The sequence below is a fragment of the Phalacrocorax aristotelis genome, chromosome 5 (genome assembly GCF_949628215.1).
Source record: "Phalacrocorax aristotelis chromosome 5, bGulAri2.1, whole genome shotgun sequence".
NCBI classification, from domain to species: domain Eukaryota; kingdom Metazoa; phylum Chordata; class Aves; order Suliformes; family Phalacrocoracidae; genus Phalacrocorax; species Phalacrocorax aristotelis.
This window is the reverse complement of record NC_134280.1, coordinates 19,827,071-19,850,701: the sequence shown is the minus strand read 5'-3', so window position 1 is coordinate 19,850,701 and position 23,631 is coordinate 19,827,071. Positions and strand designations below refer to the sequence as shown.

Below are 23,631 nucleotides of genomic sequence, written 5' to 3'. Positions count from 1 at the left end.
AGTGGGGATAATTGCAGTTACCTAGAGGCAAGACGATTTTTTTCTTTTTTTTGACATCTCCAAACATTGTGGGTTTTTTTTTCTGAAATCCCCAAATATTCTTCTCTAAACTATGCTTTTTCCCTAGTGCGATATCTTAATGTTTTCATGATGAAGTGGCTTAACTCCTCTTTTCCTTTGTAATTACCTGAAGAAGAGAAGTTCCTAACATCACATTAAATAAATAAACAAGAGGAATGGGGGTTGGGGTACAAAGCTCATAAACATTGTTGAATTTAAATTAAATTATAAATTCAAGTAGGTCTTAATTTACACATACAAGTCCCTTTGGTTTGTATTAGCAGTTTGGGATAGTGGAGGAGAAGTTCAGTTACTGTCAAAAAAAGGACACAGAATCTAAATGGAAAAGCTTGCAAAATCATTTAGGCTTCATTTCAACACGATCACCTTTGAGTTTGTGTAGGGGAGTATTTGGATTGAATAGTCATATTCTTAAAAGCATGTTCATGCTCCAAGAATACATAAACCTCTGAATACAGACTAGAATGAAATACTAGAAAATGAACTGCTAATGCTTTGCTAGTGGTGCTCTACTGAATTTGCATGCCTGGGTACAGAGGCTTTCTTGGTGGGCTCCTAGGCTGAGGAACGTCAGATAGACCAGCAGTGGGAAACCTGGCACCTGTCTAAGCTGTTCTTTCTCCAGCCTTTGCTACTAGCTTTTCTCTTCATGACAAACTTCCGCTTGATAATATGAATGAATATTCTTAATAGAATTATATTCTACAAACTGTATTGAGTTCTGTCAGTCATAGTTAGCTGGTTGTGGTTTTTTTGATGCCTCCCTCCTTCCACTGTCACCTTATTTATATAATAACTCTCTTTATCTTTGTGTTTTCTGTCTTTTATTTCTGTCACATTTTTACTAGGGCTAAAGATGAAATCTTCCAGGCAAGATGGAGGTTTAAAGATGTTCTTCGTGCTATCAGTTGTATATTCATCTTTTTATTCCTCTTTGTTCTTACTACTTCATCTCTTCAGGGTAAAAGTTTTTGGGTAAGGGGAATCTATTTTTAATGACACAAATAGGAGAAATAAATCCATTTATGTAGTCCTACCTCAAGGTCCAAGTCTGCTCACAAATCCGTGTATGTTATGAAAGAAGAAATCCGCTCCCATAACTTTAGAGTACACAAGTTATGCAAAAAACTAAAATGAGTATTTTCATGTGTTCAATTTAGATTGTTAAATTTTCAGTGGTTTAGTGTCTTGCGTATTCACACCTGGACAAATTTCTGTATGACTTGCGCTCTGGCTATTACTGCAGTGCAGTCCATCAGCATCGCTTCACGCTTCCTTTGCAGCATTAGTTCTTTTAAAATTCGTGAACGAACAATCAAGCCAATTGGTTTCCAAAACTTACCTGCTGTGCATTTAGAATGTTCAGCTAACTCTCAGCCAACTTGGGTGGAAGGAGTAACATGGATGGAACTGGAATCAAAGTTGCTTGGGAAATAATAGATATCTGGGTATGTTTCTTGGGTACTTTACAAACTGTCATGCAAAGCCTATCTGACAGGTTCAAAATATTTAAAATTTCTTTTTAGTGCTGGGAGAGAAGTTTGCGTAGAGAAACATTTTTGAGCTAGTGTCAGATTTACTGCTGTATGGACTTACAGGTTTTACATGTAAGCTTATAATCTAGAATAATATTATGAGACAGCATGTTGAGTCCCTAAACTACTACTACTTATTATTATTATTATAGACATTCCAGTTCCAGACTTCCTGCTAACTTAGCTGTAAAACTTAAAAAAATATATATATATATTAAATGAGCCGGGGAATTTTAGCTGTGTATAATATTAGGACAGTTCAGATGAAACTACTTTTTAATTTTTAGGGAGCGCCTCAAATGTGCTCTTGTATGAATTGCAATGCATGTCAAATTATTTCACTGAAGAACTGACCTAAGTCAAACTCTTTTCACTTTTAGACCTGTGGTATCAAATGATACTGCCTCCCCATTTCGATTCATCAAAGAAGTACCCTCTGCTCCTTGATGTGTAAGTCTTCAAGTTACATGTCAATGTTGTGTTAATAATCACTTTCACCTACTTCAAATGCTTTTAATAAGATTGGGAAACACAAAACTGGCATGTTTTCAATTACTTCTCGGAGTGGTTTTAAGAGGGAATGAAAAAATGAGGTGTATCCTAATTTGTGATAGGTTCCTGTACTATCATTTGATGTAATGCTTAACAAGTACATATTTTGATGCTGGCAGTGAGGCAGATACATTCTGTATCTGATTTAAAAGCCAGGATAGCGTTAGTTTACCTCCTCTGCTCTTAGAGTTCATTAGGAATAATATTCAATGACATTACATTCCGGAATGTAACCTTGAATAAGCTGTATATCCTAAAGCTGAAGTAGTGGGTGTGACGTTGCATTTTCTCTGGTATTTGACTGTCAAGTGGTGTTAACAAACTGCATCCTGGGGTCAGGATTGCATTTGCTGTTTTTTCATAAATTTAAGACCATGAGCATGTGCTGTTTGGTCCGTTCTTGCTCAAGCACTTCTGTTCATGCTGGTGTGTTTTCTTCAAACTGGAAATTACTCAAATTTAGCTATTCATTAAAATAGAAATGTTAACCTTTTCCACTTCTTACAGAAAGCTGACTCCACAAAGAAACTAGCTGTTAATTGTTAGGCACATCTTTATATAATGTAATTTGGTATCACTGTAATACTTTGTGATACACTTATTGAATGTTTTAATCAGCAGCCAGTGCTTTTTGCTTGTTAAGATTTATTTTGGTTTTGATTCTATTCTTATTGACTTACTGGGGCCTTTGTCAGGATCACTTCTGCTTCATGGTGTTCTTGATATCAGAAATTCCTTCAGCAGTGTCAGGATCCATAGTGTATAGGAAAAATATATTCATATATAGAATTCCTAGTAGTTTTTTCTTTGCTTTTAAAACCAGTAAAAAAGGATTGTAGAGCCATAAGAGCCACTCTTCCATTTCTTACTCTGTTGAACAGTGGCTATAGAAGTACACTGCAAACAGAATTTTCCCATCTACACACTTGGAGTGTGATTTTGTAGTGCTCACGTGCTTCAGAATATTTTAAAATAAAAAGTTATAATTACAGTTTTGCTTCCTCTTTCTCAGCCTGCATAAGAACTAGTTTAAACTGTAGGGAACACTGATGAGATACTAAAAATGCAGAAAAAGATCTTTTTCATTTTCCCAAATGAAGGCTATTTGTTGATTTCAGACTTAAACCAAATAAATCATGAGTAAATGGAACAGAAACAGTTAAAGAGCATCACTTCGAAACTTAGGTGACTGGATGTGCCAACACAAAGAAGAATTTGGTTTGAATTTCTGATAAGCCACTTAAAGTCAAAATAATGGAAGTTTCTTATTAGAATAGAAAGCAATCAAACAAATAAAATCCAATCTGCTTTCTTCATTAACAGTTGACATTTTAAAAAAGCACAGTGCTTTTAGTGTCCAGGCAAAGCAGCAGTTTGGAGTCAGTGAGTGATGCTTTACTTGTTCGCTTAGTGTGATTTATCCTTTTTTAGTGACTGAAAATTGTCAGCAATAATTATATTTCAAATACTTGATGCAAGAATGTGTGGAGAGTAGATGCCTGAATTCTGTGGCATTTTTCATCCAGGTATGCAGGACCCTGTAGTCAGAAAGTAGATTATATCTTCCGGATCAGCTGGGCTACTTACCTTGCAAGCACCGAGCAGATCATTGTGGCCAGCTTTGATGGCAGGGGAAGTGGATACCAAGGGGATGAAATTATGCATGCAATAAACCGAAGGCTGGGAACATATGAAGTGGAAGATCAGATAGCAGCAGCCAGGTGAGCTATAGTGAAATGGTCAATGCCGACCCCCTCTTTTCTGTACTTATTGTGTAGGGGGGAAAAAAAGGTGATGTTTTCGAGTGGTCATCTTGAAATTACTGGCCAAAACATAACTAAATTCTACATTGATTTTGTGTGCTGAAGTGTGTCATTTATGGGCCAACCATCATTTTATGCTTAAAAAGAGAAGAGTTAATGCTGTAATAACAAATTTACCCTATCCTTGGTTTTATAAAGGTGATAACCTGCCACGTTAGTAGAAGAGCATGCTACCAAGGAACTTGGAGCTGGAAGTTTCACTACAAGCTTTTTTGCAAGTTTCTGTTGTGACAGAGTTATTTGTATGAACTACTCAGCCTTTATATCATAGTTCATCTTTGTCACTTGGTTTATGCCTGTAGAACCTCACTAAAGCAAATGATGTCAGTATAAATCTCTTAGAATCGCAAAGAGGTGATATGGGGTTTTCTTTTTAGCATTTAAAAATATTAAGAAGTTTAAAAGTTTAAACACATAGCATTTCAGAACCTTCTTTTTTTTTTTTTTTAAAACCCTCACTGGATTTACAGGTGTCAGCCTGTCCCTTGCTGCTGCAATTTGAGTGTTGCTCCTTTTTCAAAGGAAAAACAAAAAGTGACGCAGGTGGTGAAATCTAACCTAATACAACACAAATGTCAGTGAGTGTGGCTTGAGAGCTTTTACAGCCTGTCCAGGTTTTGGTTTTTCACATGCACAGATGTTTTTCTGAATCAATTGAAGGCACACATGCCTGAAGTATTGCATATTTTTATATGCAGTCATTGTGATGAAGTGGGAAACGCTTATTTGTACAATAGAAAGAGGCAGACATGACGAAAAATAGGCACATCTGTATGATGGCAGATACCTTCAATCCACTAAGCAATTAATTATTCTGTTTGCTTTTAGAAAATTTTCTGAAATGAGCTTTGTTGATAAGGACAGAATAGCTATTTGGGGTTGGGTAAGTACTCAAAGAAGTTTGGTTGGCTTATTATTTAATCGTAACAACTATTTGTTGTGCTGCTGGGTGCCTGAGGTGCTGGAGTACTTAGTGTGAGGCACCTCCGGGGCATGGCACAGGCCAATAACTGAACTGATGAAGTACATCTTGCAAGTGCCTGTATACATTGTCCCTTTGCAAGCATTCAGGAGCCTTTGAAACAGAAATTAGGACTACTAGAGGGATTAAAAACAATTTAAATAGATACTGCCAAGTTCCTATGTACAAGATGAACCAATATTTAAAAAACAAATCCAAGTATATATTCACTAGTGTCTGTTTGTATTAGTTGGATTACTGTAATTTTTTAAAAAAAGATGTAAAACTACATGTGAACCAGCTGTGCGTGCCATGGTGGTTGTGTTTTTACTAGTAGCCTGAAAATACCTAAATTGCTATATTGTTGTGTTTGGCTATATTTTATTTCAGCAGTACTTCCAACCAGAGGACAGATGTCTCTGACAGGTTTTAAAGACACATGAAAGTCACAGTAGAGGGTAGTGTTTAATAGCATATACATACCCCCTCAGCTGCAAGGCTAAGTGCACATGTAGTGTTAGTGATATCTATTTGATTCAAACTCTGAACGTTTCTCTCGCGAAATGCTGTTTCACTGTGTTTTTTCTGGTGTCACGGGGAGTATTTTTGCATGCTCTGCTTAAGTGTACTGTGTTTAAGTATATACAGGATTGCATACAGGATCTTGAATTTAATTGCTAGCTGAAATTTAGTCACTGCTGGTGACAGGCACCAGTGAATAAATTGCTTGATGGCAAGATGACGATGATGGTGCCTTTAGTAGCTTTTCTTGCATGCATGAACATCTCTGTGTTGTATGAAGTCAAGGGTAGTAGTATTAACTTTATTAACTTTTAATTAATTTAGTTAATTAAAGTATTAACTTTAGTGGCAGGGAAATTCTTTCTTCAGAAATGGAGGACTTAATGCACTTCTCCTACTCCTTATCAGCCTCAGGATGAGTAGTTGAAGGGCAGTCCTCTTTGGAGCTAGGTTGTGGTTATGCACCTTGGATACTGAACCTGTGGACAAACTGATTGTCTTCATTTCTTGAGTTTTCAGATTGTCAATGTTTCATTGTCAGCCTGTCACTATGTACGTTAATTTTGTTCGTCATAGGTTTGGCAGTAATAGCTTTACTGTGGCCAGGTTAGGCAACATACTTATACTTTTTATATAGTAATATATAACCCTATATATAGGGTTTAATTACTAAGTGCATGCATTACTTTGCTGATCTCATTGGGAGGACCTAAGTATTGACATTAGAGCAAACGTTTAAGGGTTTTGAACTAAGATACAGTTCTGTTTGCCTGTAATCTGGTCTAAGGCAGGAACGAGATCCAAAAATTGCTCTTCTTTTTGAACGTGGGTGGGCACTTTTTCCTAAAGAACCCCTTCAGACTCTAGCGAGGGCAGTCATTTGGGCAGTCAGTGACATTGTTTAGGTATCTTGCTGCCCGGATGCTTGAGTGTGTCAGATATTTACTCATCTGTGTATCGGGCTAGACTGCGAGTGAATTTTCTGTGCATAGCAAGGAGCGAGTTGCTGCACAGTTCCTCCCACAGGCTCAGCAGAAGATCCTTCGCTCCCCAGTCACAGTCTTGCTCTTGACGCTTTGGAGGAGAGTTAGCAAGTGAGCTGCCGTAGGCCTGCTCTGAGGGAGTTGTAAATTTTCAGATGCCCTGGTGCAACTACTCATCAGGCGCGTTGTGGGCCTGAGCTCTGCTTCCACCCACTCCCCCAGCACGGTGAGGGACACAGCAGTTCAGCAGTGTCTTGTTTCCTGTCTTTCGCTGCTGCCTACAGTGCTACCAAACACTGTCATCCTTAGCTGAGTCACAGTTCAGCGGCGTTTGCACCCCTTTTCCCCAGCAAGTTCTCATTCATCAGCGTCACAGCTGCCATGCGCTGTTTGATGCCTGTTTCCCCCACTGAGCAGGCTGGGTGAGATCTGACCCAAATTCAGAATGGAGTTCATTAATATGAAAAACGCTGAGCCTATAAATGTCTGATGAACCGTTTAGCAGATGGGCCCCATCCTTTTCTTCCCAACTAAAATAACAGCAATGTTTTCTTCTCAGTCGTATGGGGGATATGTGACCTCCATGGTGCTTGGCTCTGGAAGCGGCGTGTTCAAGTGTGGAATAGCGGTTGCCCCCGTGTCACGTTGGCAATATTATGGTATGTGATGGCTTCCTCGTTACAAGGATTCCCATATGTCTTGCAGTGCACATGCTGCAAAGTGTTGATTCATAGCGCAGAACTTTGATTATCTCCTAGATGCCATGTAAATGCCACTTGGTCTGTTTTTATGAACTCATGGGTACTGCATTTCAGAATTAAACCAATTCCCTAAATCTTAATTCCCCTTTTTAAAAAGTCAGATGCACAATTCCAGGTAATCTCTTTAACCCTTAATGAAGGCTAAATTATTGTAATATTTGTAGCATCACTGTAATGCGTCTGTGTTGGCTTTGCAAAGTTGCTGTGGGTTCCAAGTGTTGTGTGTCAGAAATCCATCGCTGTTAGACTTTGCTTTTTCAAAATGCTCCTTCACTTAAAAGAACAAACTGGGAGGCTTAACATCAAACTTGCATTGTAATTTACTCTCTTAAAGCAACAGAATAGGATTTGAATTGCCTTTGGTTTTCTTTCAAGTGTAAAATTTTGATTTTATAAATCTAATTAATATTAAGAATAGCTTGATGTGAAGAAAATCTGAACAAGTGGACAAGTCTGTACATGCTTCAAGCTTACAGCGTGTAAGGTTGTAGTTGCAAGGTGCTATAAATACAGTTATAGGGGCCCTCCTCCCAGAATAAAAAAATGATATACCATTAAAGATATAATATGTGCTGGTACAATGTGACTACATGTCAACATTTTTATGGTTTTGATTTGTCCAAAAACATTCAAGGGAAAGCTTTCCCTGGCAAACCTGAGCTAAGTAAGGTGTAATTTATCATTCTGTAACTAGCACAGAGGCTGTATAATAGCATATTATTCAACAGATGAAATCATACTGGCAGGTATTAGCAGTATTCCGTTGAGGATGTAGGGATGTTTTCATAATGTTTTGGACGTGAATATTAAGTATGGCAGGAAATTTTTTTTTTAATTAAGGACCTCTAAAATTCCCCTTGTAGTTGGGTTACATAAAGGAGAGGGTTATGGAGGCATGCATATTCAGCATCAAAAAAACCCAGTGCGACAATGCTGATGAGAATTCAAATGGACATTGGAATATGGTAACAGCATTGATCTGTATGGCTTAAAATAAAGCAGCAAATCTGCAAAAGCAGTAATATGATATCATGCTGAAAAATCTGTGCAGAATCAGAGACACTTAATTTTGACTGTATATAACAGAGCCCAGCTGAGTCCTAATCTACTGCTACATTTTCATTTTGAAGATTTTTTTTTTTTAAGAGTAAATATTTAGATAAAATAGCTGAGATTTTTTCAAATGCTGGTTATTTACTACAAGATTTTCAGTCATTTTCTTAGGATTACTGAAAGAATAACAATAAGGTAACAGTGACACAAAGTACTTTATTAATATTCAGCATTCAGGTGTCCATGGCAACAAGAAGATTAAATATTCTGAATAATGATGGTTACCTACATGCCTCACTGTGAAAAAAACTGATTTTTTTTTGTTAATTTATTTATTTTTATTTCCAGTATGCATTCTTATTGTTTGTATCAGTGGGTAAAATTTCTGGTAGACAGACAGACTGAGAATCAAGTAGCATATTCTGGTTTTGTTTTTTTATTTACAGATTCAATATACACGGAGCGATACATGGGCCTTCCTATAGAAAGTGATAATCTGAAGAACTATAATGTAAGAAAGAAATCACTTTATTTCATTTTTTGAAGTGTGCTGTTTCTTTTCTAAACCACTCTATTGTTCCTTACACAGTCGAGTTCCTTCCCCATGGGAAGAAATAAGTTTCTTCTTTCTAGCTATAACTGTTGCATTGTGCTTTTAGAGGCTGTAGTCTCATGCATTTGGATTTGCATGAGGCAGTTACTCCTTGCGGTATGGTGTGGGTTTTCTGTTGTTTGTTTGGTGTGTTGGGGTTTTTTTTGGTTTTTTACATTCAGTTCCATTTGGCTACTTTGCAGACTGTAAAACAAGCTGTAAAAACTGTTTTATTTTAATCACCAAGAAACAAATTTGTTTTAAAATTTAATATGCTCGTGGGCAAACTATGCTTTATCTTACACAACGTTTCCACCAAAACAAATGTACTCCAGTTCTTTCTGAAATGTAATTTTTAAAAAATGGGTATTGTGTCAACTTTCTTGCTTTAGGAATCTGCAGGCTTTTTTCAGGGAGAGCAAAATCTCCTAAATATTAGGAAACTTTGACACGTAGGCAAGGCTGGCTGTACTGCAATCATAGCAAACAAATTGCAGACCGAGAGCCAGCGGTGTTGGGGCTGGAATTTTGACCCCATCTCCAGGAGCGCAGGGTGTCCAGGGCTTGGTCTGAAATGACTAATGTTTGCCCAGAAGTGAGGGGATTGCCAGGTGTTCTAGTGGGAGCAAAATACCTGTAGATTTTTTTGTTGTCATTATGGCATGATGAACTGTTTGACAACTTGTTGCCTCAGGGGCTTTTTGAAGTCACGGGTAGCTGGGTGTAGGACAGAGCAGCCCACACCTCCTGTAAGGTTTATTTAAGAAAAAAAAAAAAAATCAGATCTAGGTGGAAATACAGTGGCTGTTGGAGAGCTCTGAGGGACCTGAGGGGTACTTTGTGCCCTTTTTGTGCCTCTGCTTTTTGTTTATTGGAGTGTTTCACGGAGCTTGTTCAGCCATGGAGATGCTGGAACCAAACATGGATGTCAGAGGAAAAGAGATGAGGCATTCTCTGTGTCTGGGTTCGTAAACAGGCTAGAAGGAAATTTAGCACTGATTGTGTCTTGATGCACTCTGAAAAATAAGTGTCTGGGAGGAAGTGGGGGAAAGGGTGCGGGTTGTTGCATTGATTAAAAGAATGGTAAAACATAAACGCATGCATATATGGACTGAAACGTCTGTTTTGACATATCACTGCAGTGATCCAGTTTTGTCAACTGCTGTATCAGACGTTCTGGTCAAAATTGAGGACAGTGGTAGTGACTGCTGGATGACTTGGTACTGTGTCTGCCTCTTCTAAGCAGCGAGCTGCTTGGGCCCACTGGGGACTGACCAGCAGCCTGCAGCAGCCTGCCTGCCTTTTCCCCAATGGGTTTCTTTAAGGCAGTGGGAACCGTAGGAGGTCTGCGAGGTAGCAGTGTAAATAGAAGTTACTGTCGTCGTGCAGAACTAACGTTAACGCTCTGGGTGCACAAAGTCATTCACCAGCTTCACGGCACAGATGGCAACAGAGGACTGTTTAATCCTTTCAAGCCAGGAGTCGAATTTTCTTGGCATGGTATCCATTGCTGGCAATGGCCACGCTGAAACTGCCAGTACCAAAGAGCTAAAGGTTTCAAATGTGTTACTCAGAGGACTAATTGGGGAGAACGGTGGCTAGGTGGAGGAGGGGTAATTGCACAGATCAGATTGTCACACTTCACTGCTGCTTCTAGAGATAAGAAAATGCAACTTAAGTCCTCATTCGTTGTTAAAAGCCCCAAATAACTATTACTTGGAATTTACTTTTCCATGTAAACCTGGAGGGGTCGGGTGGCTCGAGAAGTGAGTTTGATGCTTTTCATGTAGCATCAATGGAAGGGTTGTGGGATTCTGTTGTTGCTGAAGACCCGTATTGACTTCAGCCCAGTATGTTCCTGGCTTACAGCCCCTTTGTTCCATGTCCCAGTAGCCAGCCTCCTGGCCCCTGATCGCTGATGTGAGCTGTTTTCTGAACTGAGTATTTTTTAGCAAGTAAATGCAAAACATGTACTGAAAGCTCTCCTAGCTGAAGCTGTTAAAGCATTTTTGAACTGTTAACTTCATACTGTCAGGTTTGCATGCTGCATCATATATTCTCTACCCTACTGCATCTGCTATAAAGCTGGCTTGAAAAGTGAAAGGTTGCATAAACTCTGTGGTGTGTGCCCTAATTTAAAAGAAATGGAACTGTGTACACACCTGCTTAGAGAAGATGAGTGCTTCCAGGTGCCTTCCTAATGCACAGAGTATTTATTAATGACTGTATATATATAATCTCAAGACACTAGTTGTGGTAAAAGGGGTGCAGCTCCTCTATTACTGTGACATCAGGTTTCACATTTATAGAAGGAAGAGAACCTGAGATGTTAAATACTCTTTGTCAAGAGCCAAGTCTGAGGGATGAGTCAGACTCCTCTAAATAGGCTAATCAGGTGTGATCAGTGCCTTTTAAGGTAGTTGTGAACTATTAAAAATTAGAGCTTTGTAAAAGAAAGGGGCAAGTGTGCCTGGAGCTCCCAATATAACTGTGTAGGGGTTCTAGGCTGAAGGGCAGAGAAGCTGTCCGCCCAGGAAGAATGTCCCCGATGTAAAAGACTCAAGACTAAATCAGGGCAGAGCTCTAGAGGTCAGATGCAGTAGCCATGTAAAGCATACCGAAGAGACTGTTCAACTTGTGAGAAGATTATTTTGCAGTTCACTCTGAATTTGATATGCTTTTGGCAAGTGTTTGAAACAGTCATAGATTTGGCAATCTTTTTCTAGCAGATTTGAAATGTTCAGTCCTTAAGAACTGCTGCATCATTAGGTTATGCAAAACAGGGTACAATTTTGTAAATATGCCATCTTGTACTGATCTGACATTTGTTCTATTATCTGAGAATATGCTAAAGGGAGAGAGACCTTCAGTTTCAGCCAAACCTTAACTTGTTTGTGGAGTGCTGATAAAATGTTGACTGCTGTGTGATCTTTAGAAAAGCCAGTTACACACAGCAGGGCCTAATGCTCAGTAGCTGTACACGGTACCTTTTCAGAACCTCTGTCCCAGCAGTGTAAGTCTGGAACGGAAGGGGTAAATGACGTATTTGTTTGCTGTCCACTTGAGGTTTGTTCCGCTGATGTAGCTGTTGCTTTGTGCCGTAACAGTGCCTAACTTCATTATTGCTCCCTGTCTTGCAACCTTCCTTTTTGGCAGGAGAACTGCGTCCTTAAAGCACGTTGTAGGGAAGGGGTCTTAGTGTTATGAAGAGCATGGGTACAGCAAGAGAGACATCACTTGCAAGTGACAAAACAACCTTGAGAAAGTATCATCTCTTTTATGTGTTCCTTCTTTCAAAAGTATTTTACAAATAGCTTTATTTTGTTTAATGCTTGGAGGGGAAAAACAGTGACAGCCTTTTTTTAAAACTGTTTTTGTTAAGTTCGCACAAGCATAGCTCAGGTCAGGCTTCCACTCGCAGGAGGTTTGCTGTCCCTTAAACCAGCACCGATTGCTGGAAACAAGCTTATAAAGGTGGTCTGTCAAGTCCCCCTCTGCACATGTGGAAAATGATTCACTCAAAGGATATTGCTCTGTTCTTCTCCTGTTTTTGTATCACAGGGCTGTTACTTTCCGAATCGTTCTTTTGGTTGGCTGCTGTACCAGTGCTCCTCACTGAATCAAAGTCGCCTCTCCAGATTTTGGCACTCTAGTTACTATCTGTTCTTATTCCATGATACCAGCCCGTTTCAGCGGATAGTGTCATGCTTCCAGTGTCCATACACTTCCATGCATGAGAGTGGATTTCTGGTGCACTGCAGCCTTTCGCTATCAAAAGAGGGCAATTGCAGTGTTACAGATCGGAGGATGGTTTCTTCTCTCTGCTAAACTTGCTCTTTAAATTTGGTTGAATAAATACAAAGAACTCATTTAACTTATGAGAGGGTTGTGGTAGGCTATTCTGCCATTACAAAAGGAATTTAATATTTATGCTTGCTTTAAAGATTCATGAGCATACAAAAGACATCAGGAAATTAGAACACTTCTGTGTTTTGGTAGTATAATGTATTTGACTTTTTGGGGGTACTAAATGCAAATCCCTGTGCAAGGATACACCTTTAGTATGGGGGGGGACCCAACAAAAAAAAAACCCACCACATTCTTTTGTTCCTAATATTTGCTTTTTTTTTTCCTTGCCATAGTAGCTCTTAAGCTGCTGTAATATAGAGAAAACATCCACAGGGATTCAGCCATTTTCAGCAGAGAACCTATAATGTTGCTAATAGAAGGAAACGTCATTCCGTGTACTTTTGCCCCATTATGCTGGTTGTCTTATTGAACCTAAAATGTCTCAGTTTGTCCCTTTTTTCTTCCCACTGTCACGGTACAATGCTGTCCTATTCCCTTTCCTTGCCCAAATTAAAGAACTTACCTGCAATCCTTGCTGTCCTCATTCTTCAGTACCTAGTTGCAGTAGCGAGTCAGGTGGTCAGTATGTTCTAGGGAGTATGTTGTCACCATGGTTTAAGTTTCTTGATTAATCTCAGTTGCTAATTTTTTTTATCACTGTATTGTATTTCAGTTCCCAAAATGTAGCTTGACTTGTATTTATAGATTTGGTCTAGTGGTTTCCACCTTCAAGTGTTTCTGTATCATATTTTGGAGGAGAGCATTGTTCTAAACCTCTTGTCAGGCATTTACTTGAGACTAATGAAATACTAGCTCTGTTGACTTACCTGCAGGTAATCAGTAGTGTACATTTTGGTGGGGAAGATAATGCATGTAATCTCTGCAATATATGCTCCTTGCTATCATAGGGTACACTGTTGCCATGGCAACATTTTTTTAAACGTGTCTGCAGTTGCACAGGAAACCTATGGCAAGTGGTGTGCTGCAGGCTAACAACGTGTTAGCAGTGCATTAAATGTGCGTCTCACTCACAAAACTCTTCCCCTCTGGAATTGCCTGTTACTTCGCAGACATAACCCTTGGTAATAATTGCAGACCGGTGCAGAGCAGTTTGAGTGCAAGCGCAGTGCTGTTGGGTACATGAACATGCTACTTGGGGGCAGGGGGGAGCAGGGGCGGTTGCCTTTATCTGAAGGACCCCAGACTGTGTCAACAGCAATGGAAGTCAGTTGGTAGCAAATCCATCTTCTAACAAATAGCACCTTTTTTCCTTCCCCCCCCCACCCTTTTAATTTCAGAGTTCAACAGTAATGGCCAGAGCTGAAAAATTCAAGGAAGTTGAATATCTCCTTATTCATGGAACAGCAGATGGTGAGTTGCAGTTAATTAGACATTTTAGTATTACAGACAGGTTTGCAATTCTGCTACTGACAAAACAAAAGCATGAAGGGGCAAGGCTGTTACATTTACGTCAATAAAATAATACTGCTTTCTGCAACTAATTTGTGTTTCAGTCAGCAGTGCTGGGGAGTCTTCTGTGCTCATTGTTTTGCTTTTCCCCCAGAGTAGTGCAGAAGCAATTTATTGTTTACCTTTTTCCTCTTTTTCTTCCATTTTTCAGATAATGTTCATTTTCAGCAAGCAGCGCAGATTTCCAAAGCTCTCGTTGATGCTGAAGTGGATTTTCAGGCAATGGTATGCTTCTGTTTTGTTTATCATCATACAAATGTGTTTGTATTATGAGAATAATAGCAAAGCTCCCTATTGCTTGGTATAAATCATTTGCCCTCTTAAATGAAAGTTCACATGCTTGCATTTCATGTTCCATAACTGAAATTTTAACATAACACACCCATGTATCGTCTGTACAAAAAAAATGTAACTCCTCCTCATATTTGACCCTGTTTACCTGATCTCTCATTTTGTTCATTTTTTTTTCTGTTCTCAGACAAACAGCCAAGGCAGTCCCAATCCTTGCATATACCCAAAGTCCAACGACAAGTATCTTACAGATGATAGGATATAAGGAAAGGTTAACTTTAGCTAAGGCCCAGAGAACCTGTCCATTGCTTTTGGTGTTTCTCTGTTAAACTTGTAATCCCAGTAGTTATTTGCCCCTCTTTATAGTGTACATTGCACCTTAGTCTGACAGTTGCCGGCTCCTCCTTTCCTACCTTCTCCCAGCCCCTGGGGAGCAGTGCTGAAAGGATAAAGTACAGGAGGCCACATGCACCAGTGCATGGTTGTCCTTCAGCCAAACCTGCAGGGCTTACAGGGGGCAAAGATGAGGCGCTACTCTAAACTGAGGAGCTGCAGCTACTGTGCATCTGGATGAGCCACATGTTCATTTTGTATTTTTAGCATGACTAGATGGTGTATCCCATGCACAAAGCAGGGACAAACGTATCATAGCAGCTTGCTGCCACCACCGTGTCTTTGCATCCATGCTGAATTAGCCTCTTACTGGGATAATATCAAATTTTTCTTGTCTTACCACGTTTGCTTTATATCATTTAGATGTAGCTAGAACTAACGTTCTCCGTATTTTCTTTCCCACAGTGGTACACTGACAAGGATCACGCCATCACTGGTCAAGCACATAAGCATATTTATACCCACATGAGCCATTTCTTAAAGCAGTGTTTTGCACTGCCCTAGCACCAGCATTTCGGTTGTTAGGGATGGTACTGCTCCAGAAAGCTCTCTGGCTAATGTACACTGAGCCAGTATAAACTTTTATGAATCAAGATGAGATAAGAGTCAGTTCTTGGGATACTGGTGTACTAGATGAAATGCTGATCGTTATAATGATCTCTGTTGCCGAGCAACTATTGCATTTTTTTATTGATTGTGTTTAATCAGGTCTTAACATCACCAGAATGTAGACTTCTAGAAAGCATGGTACTTGCTTGAATGGTACCTTTTGATGTTTCAATCTCAGAAACAGTCCAATTTCTATATTTATTAGTGTAATGGATGATGAAAATGTCAGAGGAATCAACATGGAGATCAGCTGACGAATAAAAATAGTAATGTTTCCAACAAAAGAAAAGGAATTAACATTGTCATCATGTCTGTGGAAGTACTGATAAACTTTAAGCAGATTTTTTTTTTTTTTTGCAGAAATTACCTAATGCTTGATCAATTATTTTACAAACGAGGAATACTGCAGTGTTAATATTTTCTATGCAGGGTGAAACACTTTGTTTACTGCAGTTCCTCGAGTTTGCAGGGAAAATACAATCTCTTGGATTACAAGTGTAGAAGTCTTGCAAGGAAAACATGTAACCAGCTTTCACCAAAGATTTTGAATGATACCCTATTCAAACCAATGGCACTGAATGTCTTTGTTTCCTATCCTAGTACTGTGATTTTTTTTTTTTTTTTTTTTTTTTGCTTACTTTATAGTCAAAAAGGCTGCTCCTTTGGGAATCTGCACTGGTAAAATCTTACCTGGGACCTCTAGCAGCCTGCCACTGTGTGTCTATGGGACAGAAAAATACTTTTGTTCAGCCATTTCCTGTTGACTGATGAGTAGGATATTCCTTGCAGTCAAACAAAAAACGTAACAATGCAAACTAGCAGGGACTTAAATCAAGGGCTGGACTGTAATGCTTGTGTGAATGTGCCATTTCGCAAGCCTGCTTTTCCTTGCAGCCTACCAGTAAACTTCGGCTTTACCTTCAGCACTCCAGGTAGGCTTCTCCATCTGAAGATAAGATTAGTTGTCTTAATTTCACATAGATATAAAAGCTGCAACCCACTTGTACTACAAACTGTGCTGCTTTAAAATAATAAAGATATTAAGTTATGAAAAGAGGTGTATTGAGAATGTTTTTCAAGAAACAAACTCCTAGACTTTTACAAAAAGCTATTACTTTTGAGAGCGACACTTACAGTGAAGTTTCAGCTTTTAGTTAATGGTATCATGTAATGGCATGTGACATGCTTAGCTGACATTCAGCTTCTTGACATTACATGCCAGCATGTGCTTATGCATGGGTTGTGGGTTATTGGTGACAGTAGGTGTGGTGTGACTGTAAAAAGTAGTCATAAACAGATAAGGCATGGGGGAGACCAGGGAAATGTCAAGACAGTTTGTGCAGCTTGTCCTTAAATGAGAATGAGGCCTGAGGTGGAAAATAAGGTTTCGGGTTCACAAACAAACCAAAAAAACCTCCTGGACTCACAAAATAAGGTGGTTTTTTGGGGGAAATAAACTAGAGCTGGGTATTAGAAATATAAGCAGGGCTCAATTTATTAGTGGGTCTAATGTAGACTGGCACCACTGTTAAAATTCTGTAGGATACAGGCTGTCAGTTGTCTCCAAGAGGTTTTAGTATCCATGTCTCCAATTCTTTTGACTCAAGGGAAAGAAACATAAATCAGTATAAGGGTAGGCCACAGCAATGCAGATAGGTAGGTAATAAAAGAGATGATCATTACGAACTTCTGGATGATTGGTGTATGCAAGGGGCAAATAGCTCTTTGTATCTGACCTACCTTACTGATGCCAGCACCTCACTGGGCAACTCTTCTGTACTCGCAATACATGGTCCTCTTTTAACTGTCTTATCTGTGAGGCACAGCAAAGTACAGTGCTAATTATCGCATACGACTTTGTCTGGAAGGCAATTTCTAAAGATATGCTGCTAATAGAGCACAATGCAACTTCTAAAACAAGAGCTATGTTTTGTTACTATAGTGGGTGTCCTAATAAACATCCGTGGAGCTCTGGTACATCTCCCTCAGCTCCAAAAACAATGCAGACAGTAGGACACTAGTGCTGCCTCAGGAACTAGACAACTAACACGAAATGCATGAGCACAGGTAAATGCCTAGAAGTGAGGCCACAGAAGCAAGCCAGCTCCTTTCATTAATGTACAGAGCCAGCACTAGGAACCCATTGTGCCCAACGTAGCGCTCCACACTGGAGTTGGCACCTACCTTTTTTCCTCTGTATTTTTTTCCCATGTGCGATGGCTACATAGTTTGGCTGTACAGTATACTTTGTGTAAAACCCTAACAGGAGCAGCTGAAGCCAGAGGTGTGACTGCTACCGGTCTCAGGCTGTGAGGCTTCTTACGGTTAAACATTGGTGAAGGGCCTGAATGAGATGGAGTCAATACTTCAAGTAAGTATTGGGTTTTGACAGTAGTACTAGGCTTTAAGGCCTAAAACTTTTTTGGTAGCAGAAATTTAGCGTCCTGAGAATAGTAGAAGCTCCTACAATAGGTTAAGCCACTGTTCAACTATTACACACTTTAAATAGTGTACCATGGAGGCATTCTAAATTGTATGACCTTACCTATTGATCTCTAGAGAGACCCAACTACTCCTGCCTGGTCCCCATCATCTCTCCCAGGAGCAAGGGGAACCGACGTGTGACCAGTACATCAGAATTTAATTCTCACTCTCTTCCTGAAACAGGTCCGTTACGTGCCATCCCTGACGGCACACTTACTATTTACTGTTAAGGGTCGGACCAGATGCACCGCTGCCCACTACAGGCATCAAGCCAACACTGGTAGCACTGCGTGTTTCAATGAGATCCCGCTTAGAAATGGAGCAGGACTGGGCTCTACAGTTCATTAACTTGTGAAGCATATTCAAGTGTCAGGTAGACATTTAAAATACTGTACCTATATTGCGCACTCATTCTGGCTTTTGCAGGGTAAAAATAAAACTGAAAATTAGTTAGGATAAATATTTATTTTCACGTAACATTTCTTAATTGTGAAAAACACAATAGTCTATTCACATGTACACATAAACTTCTGTAATAAATTACATCCAAGAAATTGAGTAATTTTGATCAGGAATATGAAATTAGAAGTAAATATAGCACTACATTTGCTTTATATTGTGTGTGATTTCAGAATGTTAAGATTAACATTGGAATAGCATTTAAATTCACACAAGAACAGAGTGACTGTTTTAAAATAAAACCACTCTGAAATACTGAACAGAAATACAGAATGCCATTGAATACACTGATTTCTTAATATTCTAAGAGTTGGTCAAGTGAAACTAGTACATTTTGATTGTATACATCATCTGTAACAAAGTCAGCAACATATGGAAACACCACCAGGCTGCTTTCAGGACAAACCAGTATTGAACTTCTATACTAACCTTAAAACAATTGGAATCGTACAATTTGTCATTAAATACACAAAACAAAGCATTTAACCATAATGCATCAGCATTTTTTTCCTAAATTTACAAATAGAAACATTGAATTAAATGTAAATCCTTCTTTGTGTCTTTTTTTTTTCTCCATAAAACTGGCCTTTAATAGGCTTTGATAATGCTAAGTCAAATTTAGAACAGTGACCCTATTAGTTAGTTTGCAGCAAAATGCAGTTAGTATTTATGGCTAAAATTGTAAAACATACACACTCATGTGCACAAAAACATTAGAGGGAATACTTTAAATGTGCTGGATATGAAAAGTTGTTCACATGAGGTCTGTGGAAAGATTATCCTACTTTGGAAAGCTGGGGAATGTTAGAGCCCTGTAGATGAGTTACTATAAAGATTGCAAGACTTGTAAACTTATTTGTAGGAGTCAAAGTAATAGCATAATAATGAGAGTTAGCTTTCATTCAATAATTTAAAAATTTATCTTAAAAAAATCTAAAAACCAGTGAACTGCAAATAACGCATTAAAATTTTGCTCCACATCTCTATTAATTCAATACCTAATCTCACGGTCCTTGTTTTACACAAAAGAACGGCTTGAAGAATCAGGCAGTAACAAAAGCCGTTACGAAAAATGTCTTTGTAATGGCTCTAAAGCCACATCTTACTTTGCAATGTCATTTTTATGTTTTAATCAATATGTACTCGATGGCATAGTGAAGAGCTGTAACTAACCAGCAGCAGGATACCCATTTAAGTATTATACCCAATTAATGTCTGAAATTAAGAGGTTTGCAGTTGTTAGTAGAGAAAGGACAATATAAATATGTCCGTTATGTGGCTGTATTGTAGGCAATAAAGAGGAAAACCGCTGGGGAGGTGATATAACTGCATATGGGGTATAGTTTTTATCTACAAAATTTTCCCTGTTACAAAGTAATGGATTGATTAATGACATAATGCAGTAGTTTGGCCTACCGCGGCAGCATTCATACGAGAGGAGATGCTGTAATCACAGATTGCATTTTAAGAAATACTGTACCCATGTTTCACATGATAGGATGTGGTGGTGTTCTTCAACTAAGGTGACAGAATGTTTTAATATATATTTTAAGACATATTTTTAAATATATATATATGACTATGTTCCAGTTACATACAAATTTGAATATTAAATACACTGTATTAAATCAAGGAAAACTTCACAAATAACAGAATCTGACCCTGCAATCCTCATTACAAGAGTAATCCATGACTTCAAAAGGACGGCTTGAGGAGGAAAGGATTATCCTTGTTAGTTTGCTCACAGGGTCAGATCAGTTGTTACTTTAAAAACTTCTTTAGTGTTTGCTTGTCAGTTTGGGTGTCCTGAAATAGTGTACTCAAGTTAGGTGACTTAAAAAAAAAAAATTTGGAACAAGTGTTTTCAAGTTCATCTTGAATGAAGATTATTAAGTATTCTCACACAGAAAAAGTAGCAAAATACAGTACAAACCTATTAACAGGAAAGTTGAATTTGAAAGAAACTTCGCTTGTTAAATTTATGATAGGAATACTGATAAATGGCCAGTATCAGCAAAGAACATGAAGATTTTTTGCATTGGCTACTGCAGACTTTTTCACAGATACTAGACAATGAAGACATGTAGACAAGGTGAAATGAGACAAATATTGCACTACATTACCTGTGCTAGTCTGAGATGAAAGACAAAAGTTACAAGGTCAAACCATTTATATTTAGTGGTTGTGGCACTCCTTTCATTCATTTGTAAAAAATTTAATTGAAGAACAAGTCATAGACAAGTCTCCCGGTCAACACCTTTCCCTGAGTCAGCTTTCTTCTCTTTTCTGATTTCAGCACTAGGAAAAGAAGGAAAAAGAGTTAGAGCAGCACTATCCTATATATTAATGATCTACCTGAAAGCCAACATTGCACTGATATTTTAAGTAATTTTTCATGCTGCATAGCACAAACTGGGAAGCAAGTGAAAGTGTCTGTGCTGAATGGTGCAGAAAACACTAGCCAGCGTTTTAGTGACAAGTAGGTAGAGAACTCAAGATGTACAGACAGACAAGTCAGCCAGCATGCAAGCAAAGATACCCACTTTTTTTTTTTACCTTTTTTTTGGGGGGGTGGGGGGGGTGCGGGGAAATACAGCTGTTAATTGATTAAATAATGGTAATGGTACAGTTCTCAGACAATACCAGCATATTCTTAAATGGGACAAACAAGAAGTCACAATAAGTATTTCTTGTCTTTAAAATGTATTCCCTTTCTCAGTGTACATTTAGGAGGAATGTCTCTGAACTAGAGCAGTGAAAGACAATTTCCAACTGCAATATTTGGCTTTCAGTCTTGACTGGTGAGAGTGGGAGAAGGCTGGGGGGGGAGCGACAATACTCCCCGCTTGGAGCTTAATACATGCTTCCTTGAGTATACATTGTAAGGAAACAACGTTTTTTTTAAAAAAAGCCTGAAAGATCATACAAAAGCCATATCACTAAGAACTCTGAAGCAGAGTTCAAATTTGGATTCAGCTTTTTTCCTGTTAAAACACTGTTGATTTCCCTACAGAAAGCAATATATGTGCAAAGGAGATGCTTTTTTTTTTTTTTTTTTTGTGAAGAGGGTCCTAATTTACAACAGTGTAAATAAATAAAGAGTCATGTTCTTGCAATGAGGTTCAATCACACTATGAAAATGCAGAGAGGCTTCCACAACACAGGCAAATCAAGCCTTCAACAAAGAGTTGCAGGGTAGCTGAAAAAACAGATGATTCTGAGAACAAACCTGTATCAAGCATATAACCTACCAGGTTTCATGGGAATAATTCCTTAACTAGAATGAATGAGAAATAGGCTGAGTTACACAAGACTTAAAGCAAGATCAATTCTCAAATTCTTAAGGTGATTCATGCACAATTTTACAATCATCTGACATTTTTCGTCACATAAAAATTGCTTTAAGGATACAATTCAGTTCAGCCAAAGCTCACTTCTATGCCTATGGCAGCTTCCAGAGGTGTTAATGGAAATAGCTAAAGAATACCAACTTCTGCCACTTCAACTGCCAAATCTGTCACCTTCTGTAGAACAGTGATAGAACTGGGTATGTTACGCTTCCCGCACACAAAGGGTATGCAAACAAATTCCTGGGGGGTGAATTTAAAGTGCAGCGGTACAGCAGGCAGAGAGTTACCTGTGCTTAGTAAAAGCAAACACTGAGGATGTGTTGTGTGCCTTACAGTCTATAATATTTCCACGTTTTAGGTGCCTCTGATACCAGGAAAGTCTTCCTTCTATTTAGGATTCACATCTCTGAGCATCTCCTGCAGATGTGGGCTTTAATGCCTTGAGAAATTTGAAAAAAAAAAAAAAAAAGGACAAATCCAGTCTTTTACCAGTAAAACACGTAACTGGTGGGTCTGTTAGGGACTTGGAACTCTCATCCTCCCTACTAAGGGAGTGGTCTAAAGTGCCTGAGAAGGAAGGCTTGGGATGCGGGACTTGCGTATCTTCAGGTAGAGAAGGTAACTCATACCATCTACAAAGTGATAGATGCCTCCTTCTCCAATACTTGAAAAGACCGGCTAGGACTACCTTCTATACATGGTCAGATCTTCTGCGTATGTTTTGAAATCGCCATCTGAAGGGCTTAATGTTACAAGCAAAGCCAGAAGAATATTTAATTGCATGTACCAAAGAGGTCTGTGTTTCAGATGGGTGCCTTGGTGTTCAGTTCTACCAAGACAGGCTCAAAAGCTGACCTTTAGGTCCCTAGGAGTTTTCGTAATGAAAAATTAAGGTTGGAAAATTGTAAAGTTCAGGTGCCCCTACAGTTAGGCAATAGTAAATCTCACTTAAGTCCTCTCCTCAGACACTTAAATATTGTCACACATCACACTACCTCACGGAGCCAGGGGCAGGGCAGAGCTTATGATAGATATTCCATATGCATCAGGCTGAGAAAGTTTGTATAAACCCTTCCTGCCTAAAATATGTCTTTGAGATTATCTTAGTTTATTATTGGCCAGTCTTTCATTGGCCAAGTCAACTCAGTATTTAATTAGTATGAAGAACTTCCAGATTTTACATACTCCAGAAACCACCCTACATTAACTGATCAGTGTCTTACGTAAAAGGCTTTACAGGAAATCATAGTACAGTATCATAATTTAACTATCCCCTTTTTAAAATATTTTTCAATATTAGTATAAGGAAGTAGACCGGACAACAGGAAAAGGAGTACTAAACACTTTTGTAGTCAAACCTCAAAAGGCATCAGTAAAATTAATTTCAAAACGATGTGGTTTTGTTGCCCCTGTGGTAAGATATCCTTCACCAAAGGGAATTGTATAAGGTAATACTGATGATCTTGATCATTTGCAAAAAAATATCCTTAACACTGCGCCCATTCCAAGCTTTCTTTTTTCTCAGTACTTACCTAGGATTGCATTATATCTTCATGTAATGACACATGCATTTAGGAATATAATGTTTCTTTAGCTCTGTCTCTAATATGATTTAAGATTAATGGGGTCTATGGTTGTGCTTATCAGAAAGCAAGCCTTGCAGGTTTAAAGTTCTTTGAATGTACTTCTGTCTGGGAATCTTGAGGCAAGCTAGAGCACACGAAAACGCAGGATTTCAGATTCATTAAGAGATTGTTCCTTTACAAACGGGACACTCATACCTAAAACCAGAAAAAACCTGTGATCCTTTAGCTCCTTTTCACCTGAGTCAGTGTTTTCCTGAGCAAAGATACAAGAACAGCT

General features: G+C 38.7%; 2 protein-coding genes across 8 annotated transcripts in view; one reads left to right on the top strand and one right to left on the bottom strand.

Annotated features, from left to right (window-relative positions):
- LOC142057390 (dipeptidyl peptidase 4-like) overlaps positions 1-16,529 on the top strand; it is a 41,057-nt gene extending 24,528 nt beyond the window's left edge. Inside the window, exons 19-26 of the mRNA XM_075093310.1 lie at positions 1,997-2,066; positions 3,695-3,889; positions 4,820-4,874; positions 7,017-7,116; positions 8,718-8,782; positions 14,011-14,083; positions 14,334-14,407; positions 15,272-16,529. Of these exons, the coding sequence (XP_074949411.1) occupies positions 1,997-2,066; positions 3,695-3,889; positions 4,820-4,874; positions 7,017-7,116; positions 8,718-8,782; positions 14,011-14,083; positions 14,334-14,407; positions 15,272-15,370 (731 nt within the window). The 3' untranslated portion in view covers positions 15,371-16,529. The remainder of the gene's footprint in view (positions 1-1,996; positions 2,067-3,694; positions 3,890-4,819; positions 4,875-7,016; positions 7,117-8,717; positions 8,783-14,010; positions 14,084-14,333; positions 14,408-15,271) is intronic.
- A 1,876-nt stretch (positions 16,530-18,405) lies between these two features.
- SLC4A10 (solute carrier family 4 member 10) overlaps positions 18,406-23,631 on the bottom strand; it is a 168,492-nt gene continuing 163,266 nt past the window's right edge. For 5 of the 7 annotated variants that reach the window (XM_075093306.1, XM_075093307.1, XM_075093304.1 and 2 more), the window contains one exon: positions 18,406-20,716. In XM_075093306.1, the coding sequence (XP_074949407.1) occupies positions 20,650-20,716 (67 nt within the window). In that variant the 3' untranslated portion in view covers positions 18,406-20,649. Of the gene's footprint in view, positions 20,717-21,669; positions 21,696-23,631 lie in introns of all 7 variants that reach the window. The other 2 variants (XR_012660610.1, XM_075093309.1) reach the window with 1 other exon arrangement.